The sequence below is a fragment of the Calliphora vicina genome, chromosome 2, assembly GCF_958450345.1.
Source record: "Calliphora vicina chromosome 2, idCalVici1.1, whole genome shotgun sequence".
NCBI lineage: Eukaryota > Metazoa > Arthropoda > Insecta > Diptera > Calliphoridae > Calliphora > Calliphora vicina.
The window spans coordinates 143,227,362-143,251,383 of NC_088781.1; the positions used below are offsets into that span (position 1 = coordinate 143,227,362).

The 24,022-nt window shown below is 27.3% G+C and overlaps 1 protein-coding gene across 6 annotated transcripts in view; it reads left to right on the forward strand.

Annotated features, from left to right (window-relative positions):
* Positions 1 to 5,521: 5,521 nt before the first annotated feature.
* lilli (lilliputian) overlaps positions 5,522 to 24,022 on the forward strand; it is an 80,987-nt gene continuing 62,486 nt past the window's right edge. For 2 of the 6 annotated variants that reach the window (XM_065502386.1, XM_065502383.1), the window contains exon 1: positions 5,524 to 5,974. Coding sequence is in view for 4 of the 6 variants with exons in the window: in XM_065502382.1 (XP_065358454.1) it covers positions 5,946 to 5,974 (29 nt within the window). In the remaining 2 variants the exon portion in view is untranslated. Of the gene's footprint in view, positions 5,975 to 24,022 lie in introns of all 6 variants that reach the window. The other 4 variants (XM_065502382.1, XM_065502381.1, XM_065502380.1 and 1 more) reach the window with 4 other exon arrangements.

The window sequence follows — 24,022 nt, forward strand, 5'->3', positions numbered from 1 at the left end:
AGTCAGATAAGAGGTTTATAGTTCAGAAAGAGATAGTTATAATGATGAGACACAATGTTTTGATTTTTTGCAATACATCCAGTGTTGCATTTTCTGAAAAAATATATAATATATAAATTGTGATTAATATATTTATATTAATAATACACATTGAAGAAATGAGTTTAAGTTAAATATTCACTTCAGTTTTAAAAGTTTAATTTTTCCTTTTTTAGACAGATAATATATCTGAAAATATGTATATCTATGTATAAAAATGTTTTTTTTATGGACTGAGTAAAATCATTTTCTAATTTACTTTAACTAAATGTCATATTTGTGTTGTGTTAATTTCATTTAATTTAAATTAATGGTGTAATTTAACAAATGATGTTTTTTTTATTCGCATATTTTTACTATAATTTATTTATTATTTTTTTTTTGACATCACTTCATTTCTCTCGTTCACTGACAGTTCGTGAGAGAGCGCAGAAGAAATTTTTCGATAGACTTCAAAGTCGTCGAAAGAAGTAGTTGTAGTTTTCGTACATGAAGTGGCTCGTCTTACGCGTTGTTTAACATAAATTAAAAAAAGAAAAATATATTACAGTAATAGTAATATATGGTTTAAAAAAATAAAGTGATAAGAAAAATATGCAAAATATAATTTATATTGCTAAATTTATATTATACCTCTTTATAAGTGCAATTGTGATTTTAATACCTATAATTGCTTCAAATTAAATAAATTTAGAGGCGAGCACCATATAAAGTAAAATAATCAAACAAACAAAAAATACCTATAACATCTAAATTCCTAGTACGCGAAAAAATAAACATACTTATCTTGTTTCAATTTAATTATTTTTGTACTTCTATATGATATTTTACTTTTGTTATAATACTTAACTTTTAATTTACTGCCCCCTCTTCGGACAGATTGTAGTAAAAAATCGTCATCATCTACTTGAAAAAACATTGTCGTCGTTTGTTTTTTGTAGTGTCGTGTATTTTTCGGTTGTTGCTGTATTATTTCTTTTCTTTTTTTCTATATTTCCTACCCGTGTGTGTGCCGGGCTCTTTTATATGTATTTTTTCCACTACTCTTCTAATACTATTTTGCAATAAAAAATCATTTTTATTCAGTTTTTCTGCTCCCTGACTTACCCCCCTTTAAACGCCTTAAAATAATAATAGAAGCAACAATAACAACAACGCCTTCGTTATCATTCGTGTATATGCAGCAAGCAGCAGATTTTTATTAAGCACCATTAGTTTAGCAGAGAGAGCATACAGAGTCTCCAATAAAAAAAAAAATGAAAATAAAATGAATAAGAAAAAATATCTGTATATTTGGCGCTCAGCAACAAATCTAAAAAAAACCAATCAATTAAAATAAGCACACAAGAATTACAGCAACAACAAAATAACAAAAGCAAATAATATAAAATAAATTGTTAATTTTTATTAACGCCATCATATTAAATAACACAAAAACACAAGGTATTGTCACTTTTATTAAATCTAATTCACATTTAGTATTTCTTTTTTCCATTAGCTTCTTGTTTACTTTCCTTTCTTTATAATTCTCTCGCTCTCCTATTTATGAATAATCTATTGTCATTTTTAGTTTTTAAAGTGAAATGTATTTCAACAAATTTATTTTCATTGACGTCGTTGGGACAAAGTTCAAAATAAATAGTAAATTCATATGTACATAGGTATTTGTAATCAATAAAATAGTTACACCAAGCTTGATTTTGAAAATGTCGTAAAATAATTGTCTAGGCGTTGAATGTTGTATTCGCACTTGATCACATTTGCCAAACAGTTTCTTATCTTTTGTGCGAATAATCCTTGTGTATTATGAAATTTCTGCACACAATTACACTTGTAATATTATCAAAATAGTTCAGATACATTTTATTATTTTTTTTTTCCTAGAATACGAAATATGTATATCGCAAATCAAATCGCTTATTATTAAAAACTGTGTTTGACTTTTCAAACTACATACATACATACTTTTCTAGCTCAAAAGTGGTCTAAGCTTCAGACAGGAATTATGAAAATAATGGGGGTTTGTAATTCTATGAATTTTAGATCACTGTACGTGACATTATTTTATATGTATTTGACTTTAGTTGCAATGTTATCTGATGATTCGTGAAACAAGAGGTTGACCGGTTTTGTATTCAATTTTAGCAAGTTTTAAATAATTTGTCGTAGATAAGTCAGGTTATGAAAAATATAGTGTTAGCCCACTTTTGCGCTTAGGGCCTAATATATCGTTACCTTAATATAGAAATGCCTTAACTCGTGTTTTTTAAGTACATACATATATGTATATTTTTTGGCTAAATATGATATATGAGAAAATCTGGACTGGAAAAAAAAACACGAGTTAGTGCCTTTCTATATTAAGGTAAAGATATATTATATATTATCTACCTATACATACCTATAAAACCAACTGATCAAGAGAGAAGAATCGAATAATATCAGTACTTTAATTACACATCAACAGAACACAAAACTCGGAATAAATTAAATTTTTTATTGTAGTCAGCCTAGAACCATATGTCCTTATGTCAACGCTCTTTCTCTATCGACTTTCCTTTAAGCATGAGTAGAGATAACTGTTCTAGTGTATTTCTGGTGATATTGTCAACGAACGTGTCAATAGTTTGGTTTTCTTTTTATTAAGCTGTGTAGTCAATTGGTATAGAAAATAACTACCTAGTCAGTAGTGCTACAGTCTATAGAATATTACATTGGATGGGGTACATCTTTGGAATAAAACGCAAAAATATTTTTAATTTTCTGTATTAAAAAAATAAAATATAAGGGCCTCATTTTGTAAAACGAAGCGTTCAGAAACGTAAGCAATTTTTATGAAGAATACTGGGAAAATGGTTTGAAACTTGAATATTTTCCATACAAAATGTCTTTAACGTTTGTCGTTTCGTTTTACAAAATGAGGCCCAAAATTTGTTTAACGTTTGTCGTTTCGTTTTATAAATTCGTTTATTAAAATTCAAAAAAAAATTTAAAAAAAATTCAGGTTTTCAAAAATTTAGTTTGTCCTGGTTTTTCCTCATATCTCAGCCATTTGTGGACCGATTGTGCTAATTTTAAATAGCAAACTTCTCGAAAGCATGTCTGAGAGAATTATTGAAGATTTGGATCCCGAAGATATCTGCGGTCTTCAGAAAATTAATTTCAACAGACAGACAGACGGACATGGCTTAATCGACTCCGCTATCTATAAGGATCCAGAATATGACAAACTTATATATGTATACCCTTATCACGAAGGTGAAGGGTACATACAAATTTATTAACAAAACCACAAACTTTCTTTATTGTTTTTAAGTTGAAATAGCATACTATTGAAAATCTTTATTTCAAAGTTAACAAATAATTACAATAATGGTCTAACTACTTATAGTCCACCAATTTTGGATCTTTTTTTTTTATTAAATATTAAAATTTGAAAACACTAATACATACTTAGCTAACTAACTACGGAATAAGTAAAAAACTTATAAGTTTTGAAATATCGCATAGTGATGTATAATTTAATATATTTTTGCCTAATACCAGTTATTATGTCGAAAGCTTTATTTTTAACATTCAATTAAGTGCCACTTTGGACACATTTCAAGCCAATGTGCATCGAATAAGATAGAACATGCAATTCCATATTTTCGATTTTACAGTTTATTACAGTTGTGGATATAAATTTGTAACTATGTATTGTTAAAAAAGTTACATTTTTTTAAGTTTTTCTAAAATTAAAAAAAAAAATATTTTTTTAATTTTTGTGCTGTTTCTGCCTTTTGTATTTAAAATGCTGAATCATTTTAGAAATTTGTACTTAAATAAATATATGTATGTACTTACTAATAACTTCATATATTAAACATTTTCTTATTTTTCATCGTGTTAAAAAATCAGCAGGTGTTTGTTGTCAGCATGTGTGTGCTAATGGAGAGTTTTTGAACTTGAATGAACTTCAGGCTGTAATGATCTCCAACCAATTAAACAGTTTTTATTTTACACAATCAGTGTTTCTTTTCCAGCAGATGTGTGTGTAAAATATGTAAAATGAAAACAAAGTAAAAAATCAATTCAATAAAGTGTAGTGTGTGCGTGTCTGTGAAATAAAAATAATGTTTTTAAAAGCAAAGTACATACTTTGTGTTACTTATTATTTATAGTGTATATGGGCATTTCCACTCTTCCGATCTCGAATTTTGTTTTTCTAATTTACATTTTTTGATATCATATTTGTGGCATTGTTTTAGTGCAATATATAGATTTTGTCGATTAGTTGTTTCCAATATATTAGCAATAAACAATGTATCCGGAACGAGGACAGAAATATAACTCGCGAATCGGATTATAATTTGTTAAAGAAAATACTAAACTAATAACTGGTGGTTGACATAAAGATTTTATGGAATAATTGCAGGAAATGTTATTAATAGCAACAGAAAATACATTTGCAGTGTTCAGTACATTTTTCTCATATCAACAAAGATTATCTAAAAATACTCTATTATAAAAAATTTTTCATTTTGTTAATATGTATGTTTGAAAATATCATTTGTTTATGAACATTTCTATTTTAGGTGACGTTAGACCTTTCTGTAGAAATGCCCATATGTATTTCTTATTTTGATACCCTAATTATAATAATATATTTCTTTTGAAATGACGACAGAAAAGTTCATTGGCTTGTAATGTGCTTTATTATCCACTGTTGTTTAATAAATAACTCACAAAATGTCAACCAACAATAGCATTTTTTTATATTGTAAACATTTGTTTGTTTTGAAATTATTCTTTTACTTTTATTTTATTCTTTATATAAAACATAAATATGAAAATATATGTCATATATTCGTTTATTCCATTTAAAAATAATCATCATAAATTACTTTTCATTTCAGCTGGAATATTAAAACCAAAATTTAATTAAAAACTAAATTACTGTAAAAATTTAAACAAACATAAATAATTAATTAAATGCCAATTTCCAAAATTATAAACTCCAAAACAACACAACAGTAAATAGTTGCCTAAAAATAAGCAATAATATAAATATGATACAAAATAATACTATTAATATTAACATAAACATAAAGAAGCCTGCATTCTAAAAAAAAAACTAAAAAATATGTTTTTCATTAAAAAGAAAGTCGAAAAAATATATTAAATATAAATAATATAATATTAACCAAGTGCTTACTTATGTAAAATTTAACTAAAAAAGTTATTAATTATAAAATATTTAAAAAAAAAAATCAGTTATCACTGAGCAATTTTTCTTTTAAACGCTTTTGTAGCATTATTTATAAATACATACTATAATATTTACAATAAATATTAATTTCAATATAATAACATACATAAATAAATAAATAATTATAAAAAAACAAACAAAATCAACTTAATAATTAATTAAGAAAAATATATGAAATTAAAAAATATATATATATATTATTACTTTAAAACAACGGAAATTAAAATAACAACAACAAAAAAATTCAATTACTAATTAAGCATATACATATACATACTTATAATTAAAAGAAATACTATAAATACAAAATTAATATAGCAAAAATATTTAAATCTATCAAAACCACAAAAACATTGTGGCTATTCAAACAATTTTCTACTTTTACTAATTAAACAAAAACATACAAACTTCAAATCCCTTTTGAAGAAAAACCGTTAAGCAAATTAAAGTGTCTTCGACAAAAACATACCCCGTTATTCATGTGAAATCATACAATTATTTATATAAAACGGCAGAGGCAGCTTTAGAGAAGAACGAAGATCCCAAACAGCAAACAACCAAAGTCTACTGCAACTTTTCTCTAAATCAAACAACCTAACAACATGTCTACTTGTTATGCGAGATATTAGTAAAACGTTTACTAAAACCAAATGCCATGGATATGAAGAAAATATCAAAACCACGGTAAGTATTATTTATTAAAATACTACAATACAATTTTACTGATATGCTAAATTCATATCGAAATCATATGAGACAGTATTGCGCATGGTCTCATATTCATTAGATTTAACATGCATTGTTTTATTTCTATTGCCTTCTCCATAAGTGATAACGCTATAAATAAATTTGTCAATTCGTTTGTAATTTTTACAATATTCATTTCCGACTCCATTTACAAAAAATGATTTTATATATCTATTATAGGCATTTCAAAGACCTTTCCAATCTTCTATATATATAAAAATGAAATGGTCCATGTATGTAACGGCTGGAGCGAGTTGGCTGATTTTTTTTATTCGATTCGAAATTTTCAGGAGAATACTCGGAAATTCTTTTTTTGTGAGTCCAGTCAACTGTAATAAAAAAGCTCCCTAAAGTATGCAGCACAAATTTAGATATTTTATTTTCAAATAAATAAGAACAGGGTGGTGTGCGTGGGTTGGAGAAACTTGAAGAACTAACATTAGTAAATGCTACCGGGCGAAGCCGGTGCGATCAACTAGTAACATATAAAGGCCATAGATTCGGACCGGCAAATTTTTTTCACAAAAAATGATACATTCTATAAATTATAATAAAACATGATTTTCAATTAACCGCTTCGAAATTGCGGAAAAACACTGGCGCATATTCATAAACGATCACCAAGTGTTGACTTTTTTAAGTACCTATTTAAGTTATTCACAATTGGTTACTTTCAGCACAATTAGTTAGCACTTAATCATGGGTAAAGTTGTAACTAAATGCCAACTACTAATACATTCAGCAAAACAGCTGATTGATTTCATTTTAATACATGTATACAAAAAGAAAATAATCTAGAGATGTGTTTTTTTTTTTGTCAACAACATTCTATTGAAAAATTTAATTTTACATGCTCTTATTTTAATTGATTTACATACAAACTATAACTATAAATATTGTATGTACTTTTTAGAGAACAAAAATAGTTTTTTAATAGCTTTATAAGCATTTTAATTTATTACAGTATATATCGATCAAAATATTATCGACATTTTGTTTTCTCTACATGTCAAAGCAGTAACTAAGCTAGTTATGAATTGTGAATAAGATCTACAACTATCTATGAACTATTTTTTAGTTTCTGTTTTACTGGTTCCGACTTTAGTTATGATTTATGAATATGCGCCACTGTTTTTCGGTTAATAGATTTATAAATACCAGTTAAAAAATGTTTAGTTGCTTTAAAGATAGAAATATTTATGTTTACGGCATTAATATGAATTATTAAACTAATTAATAAAATTTAATCAAAGCAGCGTCCTCGATTACTAATTCTAATTTTTTTCCCAATAATTTATAACAAAGTAATATCTAGTTGAATCACACAGAAGTCAAGTCTAAGCAAACAAAAGCGAAGACATACATAAAATTTCCTTCCGCATATCCTTTTTATCCTTCCGTATACACTTAACATAACATCCGCTATTACTTTGGGTGGCTACAATTGAGGGTGTTATTGGAGAGTAACAGCCAAGAAATGATATTGTAAAGCAATAGTGTAACTAGAAAAAGAAAAAAAAACACAGAGTAAACAAAGGCCATAAGATGAATGAATATATGTATGTATGTACCTTGTATGTATATTTCAACAGCAAAGAAGTAAAGTGCTTGTCAAGGAGAAGAGGGAGTAGAATAAAGTATGAATTAGAAAAACAAAAACAAAGTTAAGTCTATCTGTTCAATGGTTTATTCGAAAGTTGTTTTTGTAACAAGCGCAAATAAACAAAAGTCAGAATATAGAGTAGTGTTGTCAATTTAATTAAGACTAAATAAATGATGGACGATAGAAACTCATGCTGTGCTGGAAGAAGGCAAAATCCATTTATATCCCTTCACCATGGGCGGTAAGTTTGTCATTCATATTGTTATTCCTATAATTTCCATTTTGTTCCATAAGGATTAAGACAGCGCGGACGAGGTATATCTTCAGATGATCTCAAATTACTTTGGAACATGAATGGATATGGTGTTTATAACCATAAACAATTTCAATTTCGAACATAAAATAAAAATTTAAATAAAATGTACTATATTTTTATTTATTTTTTTTCATACAAATTTATATTATTGAGCTTGATACGTTAGTTTGGTTTCAGAAAATAACAAGTCCAAATAATGCAATACACATATAGTCAATGCACAGGGTCTCCTATCCTGTCATATTGTCATAATGTCCTAATATTTCACAATGGTTTGAAAACATGACATGATATGATATTACGTTAATTTTAATTGTTAAACAAATAATTTTAACTTAAGTCTTCTTTGTTCTAAAAATAATTTCACCGATTACCCTAGTTTACAAAGTTTTTGCTCATGAATTGAAACATATGGGGATTTGTGAATTTTGGTCTTCTAACTTCGGAAAAAATATTAAAAAAATGCTGGACGTCAAACTTTTGAGATATTTATTAAAAACGAGACATATAAAAATGTACATTAAATTAGAACAAAAAAATTAAAAGTGAAGTCCTCTTTTTATAATTATTTTCATTTGTCTCCCTCACGACACTCCAACAGTATTCTCCTAGCATATTATGATCCCATAAACCTTAATAATTCCTCTCGAAAAACTTCAAAGCTTGATGGAAACGCTCTTCATGTTCATCACTCATGTGTCCGAGGTTTTCCGGGAAAAAATCCACATGAGAATGTAAAAAGTGAATTTTGAGCGACATATTTACACTCATCAGTTCAAAATTATGTAATAAATTCGAAACATTGGCCCATAATCAAGTCTAACACTAAAGTCGGTTCTTTTTAAAAACAACTTTAAAATAAAAACCTGCCTTTTATTAATTTGCAACCATAGTCAAAATTAAAGTATGTTTTAAATTGAACCGACTTTAACTGGGTACCACCGCAAATGTAGAAAATGTTTTACATTTATACAACAAAATATACAACAAAAAACAGACAAGTGGCAACGCTGAACAGCTGACATACAAAATTAAAAAAAAATCCAAAAAACGTAAACAATAAAAGTAACCGGGACATCTAAAGAAAGAAAGTTGTTTGTTGTGGAAAAATGGAAAAGATTAATATCATAATTAGGATATTTTGGTACTAATTTTATTGATAACTGTTCAATAATTGCAAAATCTCTACCAATATTTTGTAACTTAAACATTTTTTACTTTGTGACGAACTTTTTTACTCGGCGAAGAACAGCTGATGCTGTTGTTAAACATTCTCTCATTCTTTAGGACACATTCTATCAAATCTATCATTCCCATTAACAAAATTCAAAGGCTTTGATTACAATAATACATTTTATTTTAAATAATTAGTTTTAAGTTTTGTATTTTAGGTGAAAAATGTAAATTTTATTATCTTGTAACTGTTTTTTTTTAATAAAATAATAAGACATATGGATATGCAATTATTATTGTAGAGTCCTTTATTTTAATACTATTGTTCATCTTTATAACGAATCAAAATAAACATTTTATGAAAAAAAAAGAACGAAAGGCTAACAAATATTATAAATGCAAAACTGTAACAAATATTGTGACACTACAAACACTATAAATTTTTAATAAACAAAATATTGTAATATACAGTCGTATTCATAAATATATACATATGTACACAGTAATACTGACTGATATAAATATGTATGGATGCATATTCGTGTCTGTATATAGACAAAACTAAATACACACAGTTGAACAAAACACTCATCTACAACCGCACTTTACACTCCATATAATGTGGCTACAAAAGGTGAATTCCTACAATAAACTTACCTGGTACATACCACTGTTTATATTTGTTTATACACATGAAAATATATTATGGCGGCCCTTATTTTACGATTCTCGATTCTCCCAAGGTATAAATTGTTTTCCGTTATGTAAAAATCAATTGCTAAGAATTTGAGCAAAATCGGATAAAGTGTAGAGTTTAAATAACCCACTAAAAATTAATTCATACATTTTTAACATTTATAATGGGGAAAACAAATTTGATTGCTTGAAAAAAAGAAGAAATATATGATACGAAAAGTCATAACCCCGATTTAACTAAAAAACACGTCAGCTTCTTGAGTAATAGATTCTCTCAATTTAGAGTTATGTACAAAAAAGAGCAGTTTCAGCTTCGAGAAACCATTTATATAGCAGAAACATCGTAAAGCTCACCTTAAATTTGCTGGAGAACAATTATAGACCTTGAGAGTATCGAAAATTGAAAAAGTTTACAATTAGGGCCACCCTAATGTACATAATATGTACATTAGGGTGGCAGAGACGAAATGCGCAATATAGGATTTGATTTCAGACCTATGGTTTCTTGGGGAAAATTTCTTAGAATGCGTTTCTGCTATACGATTTTTCGTAAAAAAATCGACTCACCCTAATGAACATACATACATACATATATATGTATGAGTGTATATGTATGTACTTTAGGAAAAAAGTATATGTATCCCAGCAGTTCTAGGAGACAGTACCGGACTAGTGATTTTACCTATCATTTAGGGTGGGAGCCAGTTACTTCAATAACCACGTGACTAGTCATTTTAACACGGACATGTCCTAAGCAGGGGCACGCAGGCAACGCATTGGATTCACATACTGGTTACATAACGTCAGTTACCTCAACAGCTTTGTAACTGGTTACTTGATAAGCTACGTGACTAGTTATTTTAATACGTGCATGTCCTAAGCAGGGGTCAATTGACCATTTTGATTACAATGTTACTATCTGATAGCTGATCAAAAGTAGTCAACGCTTCTGGTGTGTAAAATAAAGTGCAGTGCAATAAAAGTTTGAACTGACTTCACCATAGTTTACTAAGAGACACTAAAGTGACTATTGACTTCATGCTATGTTACATGGGATATCAGTATATTTAATAGGGTAATCGAATTATTCCATTTTTCTTTTGTTCGAATAAAACGAATAATTCGAATAAGAGATTTTAACTTGTTCGAATAATTCGATCAGACGTTTAAAATTAATCGAATTATTCGAATAATTTAATTTTTTTTAAAAAAGTAAAGAATGTAGTTTTTTAATATTTTATTGTTAAAAAAAAACAAAAAAATAACGTTAAAGTTAACAATTCAGGTATTGATAATGTTAAAAAACATTCGAAAACAAAGTTCATCATTAAATTTTCATCAGAAATATTCTGATCAGATTAACTCCCGAACAATCTACAAAACAATTGACTAGCAAAACCTTTAGTTTCCGATTTGGAGCTATGCTTTAAAAAAAATTGAGCTAGTTGGACATGGTCCTGAATTCAAATACAATATAAACGTATTAAGAACTTTTTATGTCGTTCATTAATTCGGGTTTTAAATTGAGGAACTAATTCTTTAGTAAATTAATTATTCACTATTTCTAAATTATTTATAACAAATTGTATTATACATCAAGCTCTATCAACGTTGCCGAATCTTTGCTTAATAAAGTTGTCTTGGGGAATTACACAATAAAGTGAATCTGTCCAAAGTTTGATATCATTGTCAGTGAACGTGGCTAATTTGAAGACACGCAGTGCATGATTGACGCATTTAGAAATATGCAAACATTTTATTACCATATTAGACAAAGATCTTCAACGATGTTCAAAATCATGTATAAGACGAACTCCATGCTTTTCTTGCAACAAAGCGTTAATTCGCAATATTTGAGTTTATCATTCGATTTATTAAATATTTTGCAACACTTACGTACGCGGTTAATAACATCACTTATATACATACATATATTCTAAGATCATGGCCTTCATCTATTTCAATGTAATCATTATAAATACTCAATATCACTTTCGATGACCGTTTCTAAATCACATTCTCCATCACATTCAACTCCACTTTAATCTAAGTTAATATTTTGATTATTAATTGCGATTCTTCTAATATTTCGCCAGCTAAATAACAAATATTTTATTTCGTACCTTTTATTTTCATTGGTTCAAGTCCTAAGTTAAACATTTTGAAAGATTTGTTTTTATAATTGTAACTTCTTGCAATAATATTGATATATTTATAGAAGAAGCTATCGGATCATTAATCTACAGTGATCGAAAGTCCCTTTGTCTTTAGATATTTGTCGAATTTCAGAAATCATACAATTTTTGTGAGTCATTATTACTTATTTAAATTTGGAATTATGAAAAATTCCAAATAAATTTAAATTTATATGAACATTTATTCGTTTTATTCGATTATTCTACATAAAATTGTTCGAATTATTCGTTATTCGAAAATGGCCATTTTTAAATTGTTCGAATAATTATTCGTAAGAAATTCATTAGTCGAATGAATACCCTAATATTTAAGCAAAAATAAAAATAAACTGTATGAGAATTATATCAACACAATTGGTATAAAACCAGTTTGTACGAATTACTCACAAAACGTTTAAAGTGACTACACTCCAGATTACTTAGAGACACCTAAGTGGCAATTATCTCCACGCTTGGGATGTATAAAGTAACCAATTGTCTTCGCTATGCACTATAAAGTGCACACACGTGTCAAATGACAAAAATATATAAATTGGAGTCAGCCAAGTGATAAGACATTTGTGACAATTACTGTCTTTAAGGGATACATTGACTACTTGCTTAACTGCTGGGATATTACAAATAACGATAACAACTCTAACTACTCGTACTTCTTTCTACCCCAACCTATAAATAAAAATAAAAACAAGAACAACCTTCATCGTTTTGTTAGATACGACAATAAAGGATCCTGAAGTTCTTATATTTCTTTTTTCTTAAGTCAAATTCTATGTTTGTGTATGAGTGTGTCTGTAATTGTGTTACAAGTTAACTTTTCGGGATGTACATAGGTGTGGGGAGGATGTACAAGTAAGATATTGTGTGTGTATTTCTTATACATGTACAAGTTTGAGTTGTGTCAGTTATATTTTTTTTGTATGTACATATGTATGTATATTTTTTTTATTAAATTACGTGTTTGATACAACTTTGTTAAAGTCCTCGCTATATACATATAGATATGGGCAAATATATAATTTTGTTCAAATTTGCGTAAAAAGTAGTACTTTAGTCTAGTTTTCAATACTACATGCTTTTTAGAAAAGATGAACGAATTTAAAATTTTTTTTTTTTTTAAATTTTGCTGAATAATCATATTCAGCTAAATTTTATCGACTCACTAATCGGTTTAAGTTTTAATATAAATTATACAAAGACGACTTTTATACTACGAAATTATTTTTTGTCCTTTAAAACTGCAAATTTCGAAAATTTTTAGAGCAACCTCGATTTTAAGAAGAAGTGTATCAAGAGTCTACTATTGTGTTCAGCTTAGAAAACTTTCACAAATGAAAAAAATTGGTGGAACAAAATTGGTTGAAAATTTTGTTAAATTTTTTTTTCTGTAAATAATATTTTATAGACAAACAATATCTATTCACACAATAAACTAGTCTATTTTACTTATGCCTGTATCAGATCTGTTATACAACTCTATATCCAAAATGAAATTTTGTGGTTTCTTTGTTCGTTTCAATATTTTTTTTTTAATATTTTTGAAATTTAGGAGAATATAATAAAGATTAGACTTTCGATTTTAAAATTTTGTTGCTGGTAGTGTTATTGGCAAAAATTATTAGCTTTTTGTCAAAATCCTAAACACTTAAGAAATAATGAACAATTAAGGTGTGTTTCATTAATTTAAAAAGAAAAGTGTTTTTGCCCATATATTTGTTATTTGTTTTGGAATAGTTTCTATGTATATATTTGTTGTGGATCTGGAAAGCTTACACTTGAACACTAGCACATCCTTTGTAGCTGTTGCAATATTTCAACTTAATTTGAAATAATTTTTTTTCATAAAAATTTTATATTGCTATAGATAATATGTTGATTACTCTTAACGTTTTCACTCTCAAAGACGTAAAGTAACGGTACACATTTGTATTGTAGTTAATCGGAGAAAATTCAAAAAGTTTATATTTTTATTAAGAGTCCCGACTTAGTTCTATTAGGAAAAAATGTGTAATATGCTTCGACAGAAAACTTTTTAAAATCAGAACGTGTGTAAATAAATTTAAACCACTAATATTGGTCACTAAATATTATTTTCTCCAAATATTAATAAGCTTACAAGTTGTAATGTTAACCAGATTAATAAATCCTAATGCCCATTTGATTTTTGAATATTTAAAATATTTATTTTACCTTTATTCTTCAAATAATTGCTTTTCAACATACATACATATTTCGCTCCTTTTATTCGATTGAATTAATAAAATATATATATGTATATATTAAGTTGAAAGATTATTATAAAAGTTAATTTAATGATAATTTATTTGTAAACAGTTAGGAATATACTTTAACTTAAATTTATAATTAAACCTAGGTTCTTCTTCATATGTAATTGCAATACTTAATGTGCGATTACATTTACTATTAATCGCGATTACGATTAAAATCGATTTGGAATTCCTAGTGGCGGTGGTTGTCCCGCCAAAATTATATACTCCACAAATAATGCATTTCTTATGATAAAAAGCTTTTGCTAATCGTAGATATTAATTAATCCATGTTGACTTTTTTAAATCAAAATGAAATACCCGATATATTAGTTTTGGCTTATAATAAATACACATTGGCAATACGTCAGTTAAAATTTTTAACAATATTTTTTTAAAAAAAAAAACAAAACAAAACAAAAAGCTTTAACAATAAAAGATTTAAAGGCACAGCATATTTAAGTATGTAAATCGAAATATTATACACCAGAGAAAAGAAGAGAAAGTGATATATTGAGCTAAAACTAAGAATTGACTAGAGTGCTGTAGATATCGGAATAGGAGGTAAAGAGCAGACACTGAAAAAAACAAAATATTTCTTTTTCTTGTATATAATACTTAACACAAGTTGATACAAAGTATTTTGTTGGTACATAAATGAAAGTGTAGAAACATAGAAGAAATAAAATTATGCAAAGAAAATAAAAGCTCTATAGGTATTATATTAAAACTAATGAAACTTTTTTCTATTACTATTTTTTCTCTTCTATTATGTATGTATGTATGTATGTATGTATGTATGTATGTATGTATGTATGTATATGTTTTGATTAATGAAGAAAATTTTGTGAAGTATATAAATATTTTAAAATGCCTCGTTATTAGGACAACAAAACCTACAAAGGATTTAAGAATATTAAGTCATAACGAGTACCAATATGACGAGTATTATTCTTAAAATGGTCTGCCTGCTTTCATTTTACATTTCACATTATACTACATACATACATATTTCTTGGGAAATAATTTCTTATTGTTCAGTCTTATAACTGTGGGTAAGATACAACAATATATCTAAAATAGATTAAATTGTTTCAAGTCATTTCTTTCTTTTCACTATAATTTATTGTTTCTTTTTAATTTCTCTTTAACGTTTTAATGAAATCTGATGATTTTAATAACGACGGTCATGATGATGATTTTCTACATTTTTGCACGTATTATTCGCCAAATTTTTTTCTACGCATTTCTACAAGAATATTCGATAGTTTTATTTGCTTATAATCTGTTCACTTATGTATGAGAGCGGGTCAATAAGTTCGTGAATTTTTTAATTTCCCGCCCCTTAACTGAAAAGCCAACACTGCTCCTGGCAACAGGCATTGACTCCTGTCAAAATTTAACCAAGCTGCGTCATTTAGTTTGTGTTTCACTGTCACTATCAAGACTTGAGGAGAAATTGGAAAAAGTGAATTTCGTGTGTTTTTTACTTATTTTTTGTTTAAGTTTAAAAAAAAATTGTTTTTTGTGGAAATAAAATTCGTGTTAAAACAAATTTTTTCCGATTTTGAGCCATTGTAGAAAACTTACTATGGTATTATATACGTCGTTGCAAAGGTCTTTGAAATATCTATCATTAGATATCCATATTGTCTAAATTAATGACTTAGTAATGCAGATATAGGTCAAAAATCGAGGTTTTTTCCTCATATCTCAGCCATTTGTGGACCGAAGGTATAAAAAGAGCTGATCCCTCCTGAATATATTCTAAAACTAGCCAACTTAGAAACCCCTAAGAAACGTATTGCGACAGTTACTATGTTACTACATATATAATTTCAACAAAAAAATGTAAATCGTAAATATCGCCTCGACTTTCTTATATGAAACAGAAAATGTTCCTAGTCCCAAAAAAGTACCTATAAGGTGCAAACGCACTTCTTCTTAACTGTGATTATTTGTCATTATAAATCAAACCAAATCTATATACATATATAAAAATGAAATGGTCCATCTATGTAATGGCAGGTAAAACTAGGAAATTTCTTTTTGAGTCCAGTAAACTGTAATAAAAAATGCCCCCTAAAGTATACAGTACAAATTTACATATTTTATTTGCAAAGAAACTAGAACAGGCAGGTGTATGTGGGTTTGAGAAACTTGAAGAACTAACATTAGTAAATAGATACCGGGCGAAGCCGGGGCGGTCAACTAGTAAATAATAAAACTGCATTAACAGATTTTACTAATAAAGTCAAACTAAGTTTTTAGCCTAAACTTCTTGAATTAAGCGGAATTTAATTTTAATTATTAATAGTTTCATTATTATCGTTTTATGATCAATTCTAATAAGAATATAATAAGTGAAATGTTTTATAATACATTAAAAAATGGTTATATAACATAAACCGAATAATGAATTTTTAATCGAATATTCGGTTTTGCCAGAAAAACTGGTTTCGGTCGTACTCTATTAATGATGTGTGTGTGTGTTTGTTTGTTTTTGTTTGTTCGTTTGCATTTATTTGATATTTTACGTCATTTAACGTGTTTTGTTGGAATTTTTTGTAGTTTCTTTGTTTGTAACCGCGTTTTTTCCAATTTGTATGTAAAAAATTATTGTCTGTCTAAAAAGCAAACAAGCAAATAATAGAAATGCTAACTGACTGACTGACTGAGAATAAGAAACAGAACAGACCAGACCAGACCGACCGATACACATTTCACATATTTGTGTGCTTTGCTTTTATTTTTCTTATTATTATTATTATATCTCTGCCGTATTCTCATCTTCTTGGTCACCGTGTGCTTTTGCAGTTCATCGCAAAGTGAGTTAGTTAATACAGTAGTAGTAATAGTAGTAGTACGAGTAAGTTAACAAGTAAAAATGACAAAAATTCCGCAAAGGCATAGAAAATGTATGTCATTGCTCATTGGTTGAATTTTTTACAATGATTGATTAGGTTCCAGCTTATATGGATGACTGGCAGCCGTAATACGTACAATTCTTCTGTGATGAATAAATGAAAGCAGTTAATGTCATTGGAATTATTTTTTCTGTTCTTTTACTTTTTGTGTTCCATACAAATAAGCAAAAGAGTGTGTTATTATTCGGATTATTTTATGTGTTAATTTTTTTTTTATTATTTTAGTTTTGGATTACATTCTTTGCAATTAAACTGTTTTTATTTCACTTTGTGTTTGAGTTAATTTGCTGTCAAGGTTATTGAGTTTCGCATGATTTATTTTATTATTATTTAGTTTAAAGTAAAAATACTAATATTATTACATATAATCTTGTTGGTTAAAAGTGCGATTGAAAATCTCTAAATCTGGCGCAAAAAGCGTTAATATTGTAACTCTGAGTTTGGGTGTGTTTTGTTCTTCAGTGCTTCGAGAAGATGCTAAATTTTCAATATACTGATAAATATCGTTGAGATTCATATTGTCATATCCGCGGTCCCGAACTCGACATTCATACGCTTTTAAAGTGAAAAAAATAATGAAATCTTAATTTTTTTCTTTCTTATTTACATTTTTCAATAGCATAATGTTTAGTGCTAATAGATTTATTTTTAATCTATTGCCTGTAAAAATGATATCCCGAACAAGACAAAATATATAACTCTCGTTCGATTGTCTCTCGAAAGATTAAAAAGTCAGCGATCAGTTCCAAAATTTCTTAAAGCTTTTATTTTTTTTGTAAATTAAAATGCAAATGTAGAAACCTATTGAAAGTTGTAGTGTAGAAATGTTTGCATTGGTTTTATTTATTTGTAACGCGACATATTTTTCCGGTCCTTTTTATATATAAGTTTGTCATTCCGTTTGTAATTTTCACAATTTAATTTTCCGATCATATAAAGTATGTATATTCGTCTGTCTATCTGTTGAAATTAATTTTCTGAATACCCCAAATATCTTCGGGATCCAAATCGTAAATAATTCTGTCAGACATGCTTTCGAGAAGTATCCTTTTTAAAATCAGCAATATCGGTCCACAAATGGCGGGTATATAGATTCGGCACAGCCGAATACAGCTCTCTTACTTGTTATAATATGGATTGCATCAATTAATTTCAACAAAATCTTTATTAAATATGTACTGCAAATTTATTTATTATTTATTGGTTCGGCATAATTTTTAAATAGTAATTCAATAACTTCAGCTTTCAATCTTTAACTTCACTTTTTCTTTACCATAATTTTTCTTTCCATCCCGTATATTTTTCTAACTTATGCATCGAATTGTTATCGAAATATTATTTTTACATTAGTGGATATCTATTAATGTTTTCCAAGTAGTACCGCATCTTACGGAACACTGATAACAAGCGATGATTTAGGTACAGGAACCCGATATTTGAACATAAACAAAATCAAATGAAAAATGTACCGTTAATCGGGCTTTGTTCGGCCTCTTTTCATTTGTTTGCATTAGTTTGTTGTTGATGGAACGATTTCAAGATGAGTACATAGTACATATGTGAATAATAAATACTAAAGAAAATAAATTTTCAGTTTTCATGTAAATTTTCACATGATAACAATTAAGATTATCTGACAAAAAGATGATATTATAACAAATATGAATTTATTTTAATAGAATATTAGAAAAAATAATTGTCTGTTCTGGTGGACCTTTCTGTGAAAACGGCTATACATATGTGTTAGTTTAGGCAATTTTTATTTCTTAAAGAAAATTTAGTTGTACTTTCTAAGATTTACAAACGAAATTTGATATTACCATCACATTTACCATCACTAACAGCCAACCAAATAAATAATATAGAAAACATTTGTATAATTTGGCGTCAAAACTGCTCCAAGTTGAAGCAATAGCTTTGGTTGTTGTGACAGTATGAGCGAGAGTATGAATTTAAGACATTGCATACTTTAATAATCCATTAAATTGTTTCATATTTTAATCTCGAATATTATATTATGTCATATAAAGTGAGTGTATACCAAAAGTTGTTTTAAGTAGTTTTTAATTTCTTGTTTCTCCAGTTAGTATTTGTTTTTGGTGTTAATTTATACTTCCCTCTGCTTCTTTCTTTTCTCCACTTCCAACATATCATAATTACTGAGGTGTTAATAAATTACATTTTTACACAACACAAACAAACAGACATACAGTAAAAAAAACTGCAATTTACTTTTTGTGTACTTTTATGTAAAAATCTACAAAGAGAAGAGCAGAAAAAAAATTAAATAAAAAAGGGCCACAAATAAACAATGGAAAAATAAATAAACAACAAGAAAAATAAAATGCAACCCAAAACAAAATAAAACAAAACCAAATGGAAAAAGAAAAACTAATATCGATCGTTTTGTTCGTAATGTATGAGAGAGAGTATTTCCATACTTTGTATTTCTAGTTCGGTTGGATGTGGATGACGACAACAACATGGTCAGTTTAAAATGGTCATAATAGTAACAAAAACACTCTCAGTTGGACTATAGTAATAATGTAAATCGTATCGGTGGCATAAGCCAGTAATAGAAGTGTCGTCTGAAAATATGTACATATCTATGTATGTGGCAATGTCTGTCTAATGTACATATGTAGTATGTTGCTCCGTGTGAGAGGTAGTGTGAGTAAACACATGTGGGTTAAGGAAATGTGGTAATTTCCTGTAAAAAATATACATAACAGTAGTAAGGAGTAAAGTGATTCAAAGAAGAGGGAATAGAAGGGTAATATACATAGTAGGGCATTCATACGAATAATCTAACAATTAATTTCTTAAGAATAATTATTCGAATAAACTATTGACAGATTTTAAAATAGATTTCAAAGTTAAAGGAATCGTGTGGTCAACTTATGACGGGGCGACCGTAATGCGAAAATATTTTGGTGAAATATTGGCAGAATCGCAATTATGTATTGATAACGGTATATACATATACAGTAGAAGACAAAAAAAAAGTGTTATTCAATATGTATATGAAAATGATTAATTCATTTTAAAAGAGTATCAATTTACTAACTTATATAATACACAAAATCTAAATTTAATAATTGGATTAAATACAATATTCTACATTTAAAACAAAAGTCGGTGTGAACAGTTTTGTCCCTTGTTTCAAAAACAGTGTAATTTTAAAATTAATATTATGTTGAACACCACGTGATTTTTTGACAGCTTTGCTCCTTTCTGGCATACTATTTAAAAGATTTTCAGAAATGTTTGGGCTTATATTTTGCCTGCTAGAAGGGCTCGTGATGTTTTCGTACGGTTTAGCGAACTTTAATTGAGCCTTACGATGCACAGTGGGTTGAATGGTACCCAAAGTGGCGATTAATTCATAGAAGCCGTAGTTTTAAAATATTATATTTTTTTATTGATGAGTTATTATAAGCACATAAAAACACAGCATTTTAGAAAAAAAAGGTTAAACAAATTTTTTTTAACCCTTTAAGCGCATTATTGTTTTTTGGAAAAAATACCTTTTTTCACAATTTATGTTGTAACTTTGGAATGGAAAGCGATAAATTATTGAATAAAATTGGAAATTAAAGCATACTTCATGTGCTATTAAAAAATTCAAAATATAAATTTATTGTATGTATTTATATTAGTATAAATTTAATTTAAAATCCAATTTTTGTTTTACACAAAATTTTATAAATGTACAATTTTTTTAAAAAAGTCACAAAAGAGAATATTATAATTTTTTCGTAATGAATAATCATAAATACATAAAAACACAGCATTTAAAATAAAAAAATTAAAAAAAAAAAATTTTTACCCGTTAAGCGCATTATTGTTTTTTTTGGAAAAAGACCTTAGTTCACAATTTATGCTGTAACTTTGGAATGGAAAGCGATAAATTAATGAATTAAATTTGAAATAAAAGCATACTTAATATGCTATTAAAAAATTCAAAACATAAATTTATTATATGTATTTATATTAGCATACATTTAATTTAAAATCTAATTTTTGTTTTTCACAAAATTTTATAAATACAAATTTTTTTTAAAAAAAGCCACAAAAGACAATATTATAAATTTTTGTAATGAACAATCATAAATACATAAAAACACAACTTAAAAAAAATGTTTTAACCTATTTTGTATCAGAATATGTTTTTTAGCAAGAGGAGTTCTTTCGCTATAACTTAAATAAGTAAAAAACCTCAATAAACCCGCACGATTTTTTTTCTGTATGTAGAAGCTGAAAGTTCATATTTTAAGAGCATTTAAACCCCAATAATGGAGAACTTTAAAAAAAATCTAATCTTAAAAAATATTTTCAAAACATTTATCTAAACAAAAATTATTTATTTATGTTCTCAAATACCTGAAGTTGATGGTTCCATTTTAATATTTCTACTTTTAACAGATTTAACAAAAAATATAAGCTCTCGAAATATCACAATTTTCAATTTTAACCACAGCACGCAAAATTTGTAAAAATTATTTGATTTTGACCGCTCACTGCCAATAAAGTAAGTTACTCACAACTGTAAATTTAGCAGTTTGTGATGTATTATTTAATGCACTTTAACCCAATACCAAACATGACTGAAACAGATAAAGTTCAGCTTTTGAATTAATCGCCACTTTTGGTACATTTCAACCCTCTGTGCGATGCTTCGACTTAACAATGTTTTTTTTTATAATCGCTCTTGCTTTAAGTCCGTTATTTTTAAGACATCTTCGAATTGTTTTGTCACTGACGTTGACTCCATTGGCCTCTCTAAGCACTTAATTAATCTAATTGCAGTGGGAACTGCAGTATTTGTGGCTCCTAAAACGATTAAGCGCCTAAAAATTCGAGCATCAACAGAAGATAGCTTTATCAGTCCCACAATGTCGTGGGACTGATAAATTATTTTGTTTTTTTATTTTATTGTAAAGTCCGATAGAAACTTTGTATTTTTTTTTTTAGCAATTAATCGGAACGAAACCCAATTTTGTATATCTTCTAGGATGTTTTTCTTCAAAACTGAATTTATAGCTTTAAGATTTATTGAAGTGCTTTTTTTGTATTTTTTTAATAAAGAAATTAAAAGGATTATTATTTACTTAATTTTCTTCTTTTAATTTCAATATTTTATTTAATTTTTCACAAAATCTATTGGGTGATCAGTTGTTATGTGCAAGAAATAATGTGTAAACTAAAATTTCAACACTTTTGTCCCTTACTGTATGTCCTATGCATATGTTTATTGATATCATTTATGTTTAAACTAGTCAAAGTTTTAGCTCAGAAGATAGTGATGATGAATGTATATTGAAAATGTTGATGAACATGATTTGAGGATGATTACATTAAAATAGACGAAGAACATGGTCTTAAAAAAGTAAAAAATCGACTTTACATACGACTTGGCGAAGACAAAAACTTAATTTCTTACATTATTTAAATGTTTAAATGTCTTATCGAATTATACGTTTAATTCGAACAAAAGAAAAATATGATAATTTGGATACCCTAGTTGTATATAGTACGTGAAAAGGTTATAAAGTTGTACAAAGATATAAATTAAAACTAGAACAAATACAAAGATTCTGAAAAAGAAAAAAGGAAATGACATTAAAATTTTTTATAAATATGTATGTATTTTTTGTTATACATATAAATATAAATACATACAATTTTAAGGGAAAATTTGATAGAACTTTCTATAATAATAGATATGTATAATAAATACAGCATTTCAATTATTAAAGAAACATTTCAGTTAGCATTTTAAGAGCGTTAGTTTTAGTCGACTGGTAGTTTTTTATACATATGGGCAATTCCACGAGAATCGCTACCACGACTGAAAAAACAAAAACCCTTGAAACTTTTTTTGAAGATGATTTCAATAGAAAATAATAAAATGTTACTATGTGAAAGTATATGAAATCATATTACAACATTTTAAATACAAAAATAATAGTTCAAACTGATTATATTTAATTTCTTAATGTTTTAGGTATGTTTTAGGCTAAAATTACAGAATATATAATGTTTTGTTCAGGGACGTAACGGCAGAAAGTAAAAAATGTTTAAGTTACAAGATATTGGTAGAGATTTTGCAATTATTGAACAGTTATCAATAAAATTAGTACCAAAATATTCTAATTATGATATTCATCTTATATATTTAATTTTTCCACAACAAACAATTTTTATTCTTTAGTTGTCCAGGTTACTTTTATTGTTTACCTTTTTTGTATTTTTTTTTTTTAATTTTGTATGTCAGCTGTTCAGCGTTGCCACTTGTCTGTATTTTGTTGTATATTGTATGAAAACATTTTCTACAATTGCGGTGGCACCCAGTTAAAGTCGGTTCAATTTAAAACATACTTTAATTTTGACTATAGTTGCAAAATAATTAAAAGCAGGTTTTTATTTTAAAGTTGTTTCTAAAAAGAACCGACTTTAGTGTTTGACTATGATTATGGGCCATGATTTTTAACTCGAAATTGTTTTGGGATACATACATACATACATAATTGTTTGCTAGGTATTTTCAGTATTAAATTAAATTTAAAATATTTTCCCATATTTATTTGCCCACGTTTTGCGTTATTTATATGGAAATTTATTAGTGTTTATCACGTTTTCTAATCTATTAGACTCTTTATCTCTGCCAACATTGACAGTTCTACGTTTTTTGTATTTAGCTGTTTATTATTATCGCTGGGTATGTGTGTAATAATACCACAGCAACAACAACGAGTATAACAATAAACTATTATAAACCACACTATTACCACCCATTAAGCACGCAACA